This window comes from Protopterus annectens, chromosome 2.part2 (assembly GCF_019279795.1).
Source record: "Protopterus annectens isolate FY-2018-M chromosome 2.part2, PAN1.0, whole genome shotgun sequence".
NCBI classification, from domain to species: domain Eukaryota; kingdom Metazoa; phylum Chordata; order Ceratodontiformes; family Protopteridae; genus Protopterus; species Protopterus annectens.
In genome coordinates, this window is record NC_056730.1 from 40,607,606 (window position 1) to 40,620,268 (window position 12,663).

General features: G+C 43.4%; 1 protein-coding gene across 1 annotated transcript in view; it reads right to left on the reverse strand.

Moving 5' to 3' along the window:
- The window catches only part of SLC30A5 (solute carrier family 30 member 5), a 1,152,350-nt gene that overhangs the window by 525,476 nt on the left and 614,211 nt on the right, over window positions 1–12,663 (reverse strand). The window contains exon 8 of the mRNA XM_044063733.1: window positions 2,310–2,480. Within this exon, the coding sequence (XP_043919668.1) occupies window positions 2,310–2,480 (171 nt within the window). The remainder of the gene's footprint in view (window positions 1–2,309; window positions 2,481–12,663) is intronic.

The following is a 12,663-nucleotide window of genomic DNA, read 5'->3' on the forward strand; positions in this document are numbered from 1 at the left end:
GCCTAGGCCTTTTATCAGGAGGGGGATGGGAACCCCTGATCAGAGTAATTAAGTCTTCTGCCATTTTGAGCATCTGCTTTTTAGGCATGGAGGCCTGTCCAGGTGAATGTTGTACTTGCTTCTTTGTCTTTAATGTAGTTTTAGACTTGGCTGTAGTTGCAATGGTAAGTTGTGAAGGTCTGAAAACACCCTCAGAAGCCGATGCCTGCTCAGCGGCTCCGGACCCATCTGAAGGGTTAGTCTCCGTAGGCCCAACACCTTGAGTATCCAGAGGCCTAGGCACCTCCACGTGGGAGTCGGTCGCGGCCTGTGGCTCTGAGGTAGCGAATGTCAGGGGCTGCGAAAGCGCCTCACTGAGAACCGGCGACTGGCCTAGAAGAGGCTTCGTCGTCAGTTTTGGGCCTTGGATGACTGTCCTTACCCTTATCTTTGCGTTTTTTGTGAATTCCGGTCGTCGGTTGTTCCGACGGCATGGTATAATTAAACCTTCGACCAAAGTAATGGCAAGCAAAATCAAACCGACGTTTAATAATGCGTTTGTTAAATCTAGCACAAAACCAACAACTAGTGACGTCGTGATCTGGGCCTACGCATGGAATACAGTTAGAATGAAAATCCTTATGAGGTATTTGCTTCCCACAAGAAATACAATTATTAACTTTTACTGACATCGGTCTGAGGCAAGAAAAAGTTTCCCCAACGGGGTACTTAGCTTTATTGAAGACTTCGGTTCTGAAAAACTAATTTGATATCTCAGGAGTCGGCCGACCGGCACTTGCGAACTGCTTTTGCTTCAGGCACCGCGCGGCAAGAAAGACTGAAGAAAATGGCGTCGGCTGCTTCTTATATACCCCTGACGCACTGACGTCAGGGAGGAGGCAACAGCAACCGACGCCAGACCAAGACTTTGGAACTCTGGTTGACTGCAGGACCGCCTGACGCCAGGATAACCCAAGTGTAATGACTGCAGCAGTGAAACACGATGAACATCGGGTCTTATATAAAAGAATCTACAACCATATTTAGATATGTTACCAATACATGTAACTCTGTACGAATTGCAGGACTCGTCATTACTGGGCACATTGCGGGTGCTGCAAAAAGCACTTCTGCCCGACATCAAAGATTGAATCAATACTAATTCCATGAACTTTAATCGTACCTTGATTTAGGAATGGGTCCATTCCCATCATGGTATTAGAAACCCAAAAGACTTGGACAAAATAAAAAAAGAGAGGGGATGGAAGTATTGCTCTACACCTAGCTCCAGAAGGGGTTGGCCTAAGCTCTCACATGCACTTGGTAATCAACAAAGAGCAGACAGATAATGAGTCCTCCAACTGGAGCAGCACACACAGGTGGCACTACCAAATCAGAAGAGGTCTCAGTGAAGCCTTGTGCAGATGTCAAACTGTGCTTCCTAAGGGTGGTCTTATACTAATGGGCAAAAATCTTCCTGCACATCACTTTAAGCACATAGTAATGTTTTTGACTCACAGAGAATCAAAAGTAGTTTGTTTTCTGAACCCAAATCCTACCAATAAGTTTAATGAGGGAACCAGAGACTTTCTCTGTGTAAGTGATATCTGTCAGTGAACAAGCCTAGATGTAAGCCCCAAAATGCATGCTGAAGGTTCATCTTTCCTGTATTTTTTGGAACTAAAAAGCAAAAACCTGACTTACTGCTAGACAGACAAAAAAAGTTAACAGTAACCAAAGCCTGTCTCAGGAATGGACTTTTAAGGTGGGGTGTTTAACAAATGCCCGGCCTCGGGATCCCTTACCTACTTATATCTATTGAAGCCCATACATGAGTCACACCAAACTTTTCTTCTGGTACCTTTGCTGATCACCCTTTAAAGATGCCAATTTTTGAGATGCAATGCATGACTCAAGCAGCTTATTCCTTGTTTAAGTGGTAGGATGAAAACACTGGCACCTGTGGCAGTTTATACATCATGTACTTTTTCCCCAGACAAAACAAACATTGAAAAAGAGGTTATGGCTTGTGATCTGACAAGTGCAATAACAGTTAAAAGATTTAAGTGATTAATATACTGGATGTGGAATTTTAGAGACTATACTACACTCTTTCAGCTAGGTGCAAGGTATCATGATATATTGACAGCAGAACTGTGAAGACCTAAAGATGTCAGAACAGTCTCATGTCATTTACTTACTGTTTAGTTAGCCAAAGAACTTATAAAAAAGCTGCATTACTTTTCATTCCTTTAATCTGACTTTCACATAAAAGTTCATCATAAACAAAATTCTGATGATTGACATGAAGCCAAAAGTTGTGAATATACCTCTGTTGTAGCAGACAGGACTATGACCCATGGGAACAACAGTGCAACAGACACAAGCTGAGATAATGCATGAAGACGTTTCATTCCACCAATATCCACAGACAGTTTCCGAGATGCTGTGTTGAATCCAACCTTAAAGCAGAGAGATGCCACCAGCAAAAGAACCCCACCCTGTAAGGACACAAATTACTGTTAAAAGGCAAAGCATCTGCACCATACATATGTTGTTATACATTTCAACATTAGTCATTTTTTCAGGACAAATAAACTCATATCAGTTCTTTTTTTAGAATATTCAATAAAATGTCTGATAGTAGTTAGCAGCTAAGCCCTGTAAAACTTCCTCAAATCATCAACGTTTTCAGATGTTTCTTTGCAGACCAAGCTATGCATACATGCAGATCTTCCCTGCATGCTCATATTAGTGCCTTAAATCAAATGGGTGGTGTGAACCACTTTTTATTCTGAATAATTTACAGCACAAAGGGATACAGGTTGACTAAGCAAAAGTACTGTGACGAAGTACAATGAACATACTAAGCAGGACAGAAACAGGAAAAGGAGTGTTACACAATGATTTTCAGAGAATGGAGTTGTGGAAGTTAATCAGAAAAGAAATAAAAGAGAAAAGCATGTGGGATGATAAGAAAATGGAGCAGTACTGCTTACTCGAGAAATGGGAACAGCAAGATCATTTTCAGGTGGTTTTAATGAAAAGGATTAAAAGTGGAGGACAATGGCATGTAAATTCAGACTACAATGCTTTATAAACAAAATCCTTGCAAAAAGTGAGCTTTTATCAGAGTCCACAGTGTTGAATGGTATAAAAAATGATGGATCAATACATATTTTAATGAATGTAATAAGAGTAAATAGTTTGGAGGAATTTGTTTCCAAGAAATATAATTGCAAAGAAGTAAAATGTTCAAAAGGAAATAGCTTATTTTGGATATCACAAAGAGGTGGACATGTAAAGGATGACATCACTGATATTTTAGTTGTGTGGTGTACTTTGGTTATTTGTAGCAGATGTGAGGATGTTTTACATAATAAAATCTGGGAAACTCCAAGATTTAAAAAAAAGTTATGTACTCACCATAATGTTCCATCTGTGGTGCCCATTTTCATTCTGCCTCAACTGTTCCGTTTGGATCAGATCCTCTCATCTGACTTGTCTGCTTCTTCCAGATTGAAAGCTGAACTCTCGAGTTTCTCCATTTACCTACAATACCCATATCACCTAACTTACCTCAGTTCTAGTTTGCTGTTCATAGATCTACTGAGCAGTGGAGAATAAGGAAAGGTTTAAACTGTCTGCAATCACACTGAACTTCCTCAGGATGAGCTTTGCTATCAGAAAGCAATCGGATGAGATCGCCCATTGTTATACTCTCAGATTCTCGACAAAGAAGTTAAGATCTGATTGTTTGTTGCTATACCAGACCACTGACATATTGTCTGTCTGAATTGCAATAGTCCCAGTCGGAAGAGTGCCTTGGAAGGCCTGCAACACTACGAGGATAGCTCTTATTTCTGGGACACTGATATGCATGTTGGTCTGTTTGGGCACCATATGCCCAGGACCGTCCTTCCCAAGAAGAGCCCTCCCACCCAATCTGAGAGGCATCTGTGGTCAATGTGGCCTTTGTGGTTGAGGGACAAGTGAATGGTCTTCTTGTATTTGATTGCAGTGGATTCACCAGAGAAGCTAATTTTTTGCAGGCTTGCATTATTTTGAGTTGACTGGATAATGGTTGTTGGAGAACTGATCACTGAGTTGCAACTGTCCATTGCAGCATTCTCATATGGAACCTTGCCAGCAGAACAAGGGTGATTGCTGCTGACATGAATCTCAATGCCTGGAGTATCTCAAGCTGAAAGAGAAAAAACTTTGAATTATCTTTTTGACCTGGAACTGAATTGTTTGAATCTGAGACAAAGGAAGAGAAGATATCCGAGTGATTGTATTGAACAGAGCACCGATGAATTCCAGAGTCTAAGCTGGACTAAGCTGAGATTTGTTCCAACTGAACAAATGAGAGCACAGCTGCAGTAAGTAGTCCTATGCTTGAATTAGTTGATGCCTGGTTGCAGCGGTCAGGAGCAAGTCATTCAAATATGGAAACACACTGAATACCAGCAGTCTCAAGTGAGCTGCAACTACTGCCATGCACTTGGTAAACACACTGGCGGGGCTTGTGGTGAGACCAAAGGCAGTGCCCTAAATTGGTAATGTCTAGCTCCCAGCCGGAAGCATAGATATCTTCTGGATTCTCTAAGCAACCAGGTCCAGACGGTCAAAGAGAGCTTTAGTAAACACCAAAACACCGAAGCAGTAAATAAAATAAAGCTGGTTCACCATAGCGAAAGGTTTTTATTACAACTTAAATAAAAACAACCATAAACTTTTCAAAACAGCATAAGCGCTTTCAGCAAGCTGCCTTCTTCAGATCCATAAAATACATTGCTTAATGAAGGTGATTTAAAAAGGGGGCTTGACCAATCAGAATCTCTTTCTGAACTGATGCCCTTTTAGCACCGGTTTTAAAGGTAACACTCCATTTAATCCTGGTGCTCTGTCAGCTTGTAGATCTACAATCCATTTTACTTCTGAAAGTTCTGTTGTATTACATATATCTCCTCTTTATTTATGTGGAAAATAAGTTAAAAAAAGCAGTTTATAAAGCAACTTCTGTATTAAGAGATACTGAGGATTTTCTCCAGAGCCTCTCAACATATAGTCAAGCATATTTTATATCTAAAGAATTCCTGTTGGTAACAATGGATGTGTTTTTACTTCAGTTTTATTTATTTTAATAAAGACCTTTTTCTGGAGTGAACCAGCTTTATTTACTGCTTCAATATCTTCTGGATTGCCATTTTTATGTGATAGTCCATATCCTGAAGATCTACTGAGCACATCTACTTGTCCTTGTCCAGAAAAGGCAAAATGGACTGAGTCTGTGACCATCTGAAACTTTGAATGTTGAACAAATTGATTTAGTTTGCTGAAATCCAAGATTGGTCTCCAATCCCCTGTGTTTTTTGGCACTAAAAAGAATCTTGAATAAGTTCCAGATTCTATCTGGTCGGGGAGACCTCTTGGATGACTTTTTTTTCTAGCAGCTTATTTATTTCTAGTGATAATTCTTCCCTCTTACTGGGTGGAACACTGGAGATTTTGTCTGATGCTAGATGAGGTGGATAGGAAAATGGTATTGTATAACCTCTGGATATTATCCTCCACACCCATGAATCTTTTGTAATTTCTAGCCAGGCTCTCTGGTGCAGGGATAAATGACTCCTGACTGCCTCCAGAGATGGAGAGTCTGACCTCCTTTCAGGAACATCGATAGGATCTGTCAGAGTAAGTATCCCTGGTTATGCAGACCATCTCTGCCATGGGGAAAGCATCCTCGATTTGAGTTCCTCCCTCTGCCCCTGGGGGAACTGTCTCCACACATGGATCTTGGAATTGACCCTGGGATTTTTTGAACCACATTTTCTGTCCGCCTCGTTGGTTCCTAGACAAGGTCCACTGAGGAGTCAAAAAACATGCCCACAGCAGACAGGGTTTTCTCTTCCTTCTCACAACTAGAGTGTGTGTTTTTAACTCTGGGGCCAAATAAGGAGGTTCATCAAAAGGAGCACTGATCAAAGAAGATATGAAGGGTTCTGCAAAAAGTACAATTGTGTACACTTACCATAAATGTAGATGTTCGAGTGTATTCACTGTTGCAGTCCTAACCAATGGGTTATCCGGCTTTCGGTAGCCCTTGATCGGCCAAAATACCAAAGGTAAGTAAATATGACATCGGCTGTCAGTTGTAAAGGACGTCCGATACAAAAGGAAGTAGCCAACGTCACTTCCTCAGTCTTTCTTGCCCTAACAGTCAGAAGCCTCCAGAAAACAAGGCTTAAACCAAAAGCGACATTGGCAAATAATACCAAATTTAGCCTGTACCTTAGGAAAAGGGAACAGGAAAGGACCGAAAAGGGGGAAGGAAACCAGGACTGCAACAGTGAACACACTCGAACATCTATATTTATAGTAAGTGTACACAACTGTACTATGTTCATCGTGTTTCACTGTTGCAGTCCTAACCAATGGGTTGATTAGCAAAGCCCACAGAAAAGGGAGGAGGAACTAACAGAGTCAAGGACTGGAAATAATGCCCTGCAGAACAGCAGTGGCAAACCCTGCCCTGGCTCTAGAAAACAAAGGCAAATTATAATGCTTTGTGAAAGTGTGAACAGAAGACCATGTGGCAGCCTCCAAAATGTCTTTAGTAGGGACACCCCTTTAAAAAGGCTGCAGAAGTGGAAGCTGTTCTAGTTGAGTGGGTCCTAACCCCTTGAGGAGGAGCCTTGCCATGAAAGGAATAACAAAAAGTAATACAATGTGCAATCCATTTAGAAATGGTTTGCTTAGAAATAGCCTTGCCCTGGTCTCCAGGGGTAAAAATGGCCAATAACTGTGCTGATTTCTGAAGGTCTTTAGTCCTGTCCAGGTAAAACCTGAGCTGTCTGTGCACATCAAGAGAATAAAGGATCATTTCACCTCTATTTCGACGATTAGGAAAGCAGGTAGGAAGATGTATGGCCTGATTAAGAGTCAGGCTAAAAACCACCTTGGGCATAAAGGAGGCGTTATCAGGGTGAGACCCTATCTGCATGGAAAATAAGAAAAGGCTCCACAGCCATCAAAGATTGCAGCTCCAAAACCCTCCTTGCTAAAGTTATAGCCAAGAGGAAGGCAGTCTTCCAAGAGAGAAACTTTAAATCTGCAGTGGCAGCTGGCTCAAAAGGAGGAAGAGTGAGTTTCTCTAGAACAAAATTAAGATCCCAGGCTGGAGTAGGTGCCCTTCTGGGAGGTTTTAAGTTGCAAGCACCTCTGAAAAACATTTTCATCAGGGGATGACAGAAAATGGGTTGTTCAAAAGAACAATGAGCAGGAATGGCTGACGCATGGATCTTGATAGAGGAAAAAGAAAACACCACCCTGAAGCAAATCAGCCAGGTATTCCAGGATCAGAGGAAGGGTAGGCTGAGAAGAAGATTCTCCTCTAGCCTGCATCCACTGAGAGAACCTTTCCCATTTGCCAGCGTAGGACTTCCTAGTGCTAGGCCTCCTGGCCTCCCTCAGCACGCCAGCCACCTGCTGGGAAAGGGGAAGAAGAAAAGGATTGAGTCACACAATGAACCACGCTGTCAAATGGAGAGACTGAAGGAAGAAGAAAATGATGGAGTCATACAATGAGCCAAGCTGCCAAATGGGGAGACTGAAGATGAGGATGTAGAATGGTTCCCCCTTCCTGAACCAAAAGATCTGGCTTCAGAGGAAGATGCCAAGGAGGAAATTGGGAGAGACTGCGAAGGAGTGGAGACCAATGCTGCCTGGGCCAGTCTGGAGCTATGAGAATAGTCCTTGGTCGTTCATCCCTGATCTTCAATAATACTCTGGGAAGAAGAGGAGGGAAGGCATAAACTGACAGTAGCATCCAAGGGAAGGACAGAGCATCCACTTTTCAGGCTCTGCTGTGATGCTGTCTGGTGCAAAAAAGAGGGAGAAGATGGTTGTCTGGGGAGGAGAAAAGATCCACCCGAGGTGTGCCCCAACGTTGAATGATGCTGTAAAAGACTGCTCTGTTCAGTTGCCACTCATGAGGATCCACGTTTGTCTGCTCAACTGGTCTGCCAAAACATTGAGCCTTCCTGGAAGAAACTGAGCTAGGAGATGCAAGCCCAGGGATGCTGCTATGGACCAAAGATTCATGCTCTGCCTGCACAGGGGGTAAGAATGAGTCCCTCCCTGCTTGCTGATGTACCACATGACTGTGGTGTTGTCTGCTCTGACAAGCAGGGTCCCTGGAGAAAGAAGATGCTTGAAAGCTAGTAAGGCCTGCTGAACTATCAACTCCTTTAGATTTATGTGCAGGTGCATCTGCTGGGCATTCCAATGTCCCTGTATGTATCTGCCATCCAGGTATGCTCCCCAGGCATAGTCTGATGCGTCTGTGGTAAGAACTTGAGTGGCAGGAGGTGGGCAAAAAGGCATGCCTTTGTTTTGTAGACAGGCTGTTGCCCACCATAGAAACTCTGTCTGCAGACATGGAAGCCGAGGAATCATCATATCCAGGTCCTGTGTGTGCTGACAACAAATGTTCTTGAGGTACCATTGCAATTTCCTCATATGCAGTCTTGCATATGGAATCATGAGAATGCAAGAGGCCATGTATCCCAGAGCTTGCAGGTATTTCCTTGCAGGGAGCTGAGACAGGCTTGCCAAGTCCTTGAAGTAAACTGAAAGAGTTGTCTGCTTCTCCTGGGTGAGATATATCACCTGGGCGGCTGTGTTCAGACTCGCTCCCAAGAATGTTATCTCCTTGGATGGCACCATTTTTGTTTTTTCTTCGTTGATGAGAGTGTAACCCAGGGAAGACAGAAGATTCTTTACAAATTCTAGATCCTTTAACAGTTGTTCCTGAGAATTTGCTTGAATCAGACAATCATCCAAGTATGGATAAATCTGAATTTTCTTCTGCCTGCAAAAAGCAACGATTGGAGCCATGTACTTTGTGAAAACTCTGGGAGCAATAGTTAAGCCAAACGGCAGTGCAGAGAATTGATAATGTTGCTTGCCCACCCTGAAACGAAGGTATTGCTTGCAACTTTCCCTGATAGGGATGTGCAGATAAGCTTCTTTGAGATCCAAAGTTACCAGCCAGGAATCCTTTTCTAACATTGGCAGCAAGTGATGCAGAGTGAGCATTTTGAACTTTGGAATTACCAAGAAAGAGTTCAGAATGGATAGATTTAGGATAGTACACCAGGTGCCTTCTTTTTTTGGAACTAGAAAAAGCCTGGAATAGAAACCCTGGCCTACCTGCTGAGCAGGAACTGATTCTATTGCTCCCAGAAGAAACCGAGACAAAATTTGTTTTTCTACTTCTGCCCTTTGGTTTGGAGCAGCTTCCGGGAATCCTTTGGGAACTGGAAAGGTGTGGAAAGAAAACTTGTGCCCTAGGGATACAGTCCTGAGTACCCATTTGTCGTCCGTGATAGTGGCCCAGACATTTGCAAAAAGGGCCAACCTTCCCCCTAAAGGACCCTCCAGGCAGGCAAGAACAGGCAGAAAAGTCATTGAGAGTGTTTTGATTGAGATGCAGGCTTAGAACTTATCGCCTTGGAAGTGGAAGCCTGCCAACGCTTAGACCTTTGAGGGGTAGCCACCTGCCCCCTAGAAGATTTGTAACCTCTAGTCCTAGAGTGGTTCTGTCTGCTGGCATTAGGAAACACCCAACTCTTAGAAGAATAATTCCTACTAAAGCGAGGAGGTTGAACTTGCAGAAAATCCTTAACAGTTTGCATAGACTTGGCCTTATCCTCCATCTTCTTGAGCACTTCCTCTGCTTTGCTGCCAAAAAGACTGTCCTTATGCAAAGGTACATCTAAAAGCTTAGCCTTTACAGGCTTTGGAAGGGGCTGTTCCCTGAGCCAAGCGTGCCTTCTAATAACAGATCCAGTAGCTGTAGCCCTCCGGGAGGCTTCTAGAATGTCAAAACCACAATGTAATGAATGTTTATTGACAAGACTGGCAGAATTCAGCAAATCCTGCATATCCTTACTCTCCACCAAAAGAGGCACACTTCCTATCCTAGACTTAATAGCCTCCAAGGTGTGCTGCTGGTACTTCAGCATATGAAAAAGACAATTAGTAGACACAATAGCAAGAGTGGTAGAGGTATAAACTTTTTTACCTCACCTATCTAGGTTCCTAGATTCCCTGTCAGAAGGAACAGGATTTTTGGTAACAATGGCCTTAACTCCTTTAGGGCCTTGAGAAATGACCTCAGGATCAGCCAATGGATTCCTGAAAAGAAACAGATGAGAATCAGGGACTCTATAATACCCGTCAGGTTTCCTGGGAGCAGGAGGAACCGAATTTGGAGTTAAGGAATTTTCCAGAAAAACATCATCAACCACTTCCAACACTGGGGGAATAGCCAGAGGCTTATGCTGAGGTAAATCCAAAACCCCCCTAATCCTTTTCTTAGATTGGGGATAATCCTGACTTTCCCATTTAAAATGCTCCCTGAGAGTATTCAAAGTATCAGCAAAAGAGAAATCCTCTGGGGGAGAAGCAGAAGGGATGGCCTCCTCTGCATCTGAAGCCTCAAAAGGAGAAAGCCTGAGAAACATCCTCTTCATCAGCAGAAATGCTAGAAGAATCAGAACCAGAAAAAGACAAAGCCTCAGGAGAAACATCCCTACTCCTTTTAGAAGGAGGAAGCTGTGAACCCCTGATAAGAGTCAAAAGGTCATTAGCCACTTTAACCACTAGGGATTGAGGGGAACGAGAAGCAACTGGAGCCTGCATTTTCACAGGCTTACGACTGGAAGATTTACCTGCAAGTCTGAAGGACTCGGGAGGCTTGGCAACCACTGAAGTTGCAGTATAGGTCGTCGGTATGAGCTAGCTGCCTGAACGAAGAATGGAGGCCTTGGACACCGCCGTCAGCTTAGTGGCTCCAGATCCAGCTGAAGAGGCGACAGGCGGAAGGTGAGAAGGCAAAATGGAAGCCGGAGGCCTGGGGGACTCAAATGGTTTTAACCGAGGCCTGCGGTTGAAAATCCGCAGACTGCAAGGACTGCAAAGGCGCCTCGCTGGCTACCGCATGACTGACGACCATCCTAACATCATCTGAGGACTTGACCTTTGCCTGTCGCAGTCCTTATCCTTAAGTTTCTTGGATATATCCGAAGCCTGAAGACCAGCAGATGCCATACTGACAAACCTAGGCCAAACTTCAAAATGTTTAGCTAAAAGCTTAGCCCAACGATGAATAGTAAGCAGATTAAAGGAGGCACAGAGATCACAATTAGGAACGTCGTGATCAAGGCCTAAACAAATACAATGGGAATGAAAATCTCTATGGGGAATCTGCTTTCCACAGGTAAGACGATTATTAACCTTTTTTGACATTCGTTAAGGCAAGAAAAAGAGGATCCCCAATGAGCTACTTAGCTGTGGTTGACTTCAACTTTGCAGTCGGAAACAAAAAAGGTAAACTGCTGACCGGCACTCGTGCAAGAAATGCTTCTGCTTCGGGCTCTGCGGCAAGGAAGACTGAGGAAGTGAAATCGGCTGCCTCCTTTTGTATCGGACGTCCTGACCTCCTTTACAACCGAGGACAGCTGATGTCATATTTACTTACCTTTGGTAATCTGGCCGATCGAGGGCTACCGGGAGCTGGATAACCCATTGGTTAGGACTGCAACAGTGAAACATGATGAACATCAACATAACTGCACATTTCTTCTGATGGAACTGCCTGAACCCACCATCCGTGAGGTACCTTCAGTCATGTGGGAGATGAGCCTCATGGATGAGTCTGAAACAGACTGAAAGGTAGCCAACTGTGAGGAAATAGTATTCTTTACTTCGGAAGATTGGAAGATATGGTCCCAAAGAGGGAACTGGAAAGTTCTTTGATCAAATCCCTCTGAAGTCTTGTAAATGTGCCGAATAATTCAGCGACTTAAGGGCGAAGGTCAGTGAGGTGAAAAAAAAAAAAACTGTAAGCCTGTTTCCTACCTTTCCTGTAACTAGTGTAGTTGAGATACAGATTTGCTGTATCCAGGACTGTATGTAAGCTTCTGAGCCCCCCAAGCCTTTCTGTGTTGGAGGGAAGCCTTCTAGCTTGTCAGTGGGAGTGGTAAGCACGAGGTAACCAGTCTACCACAGAAGGAGTGGTTCTGGCCCAGAAAATGTAGTTATTGGCCGTCTGGGCAATCTTTTCCATCTCTCTCAACTTTCTGATTTGAAAGCCCGCATTAGCACTTGTTTCTTTCCTGTAACTAGTCTAGTACAGATACAGATTCTTAGTTTTAGCACTTGAATTTGCTTATTTGTGCTCAGCACTTGTTCAGAACTTGTTGTAAGCACTAAATAAGCTATTAATTACTACAGTACTACACCTTCCTCATTACCTAGAGGAAAACAGTTTTTGCACTTACTTTCCTCACTTGCTTAGAGAAAAACAGCTCTTGTACTCACTTTCTTCACTTATCTAGAGGAAAATAGTTTTTTATTCAGGCATGTCCAAGGGTCAGCTCCCACTGTTCTCTCCTGTCTATCTGATGAATCTGGGCATTGTAGGGCAATGTAGAAATTGCCTCATGTACACAGACAACCCTCTCTTCCTACCACCCAACACTACAACCTGTGAGAGATGCACTTATCTAGCCAAACTGGAGGTAATGCTCTCTCCAACCAAGACTGAACTTGACATTCAGAGGAGAAGGTAAACACTTGCACCACACCACACTTGTCACATAGTCTAGTGAAATC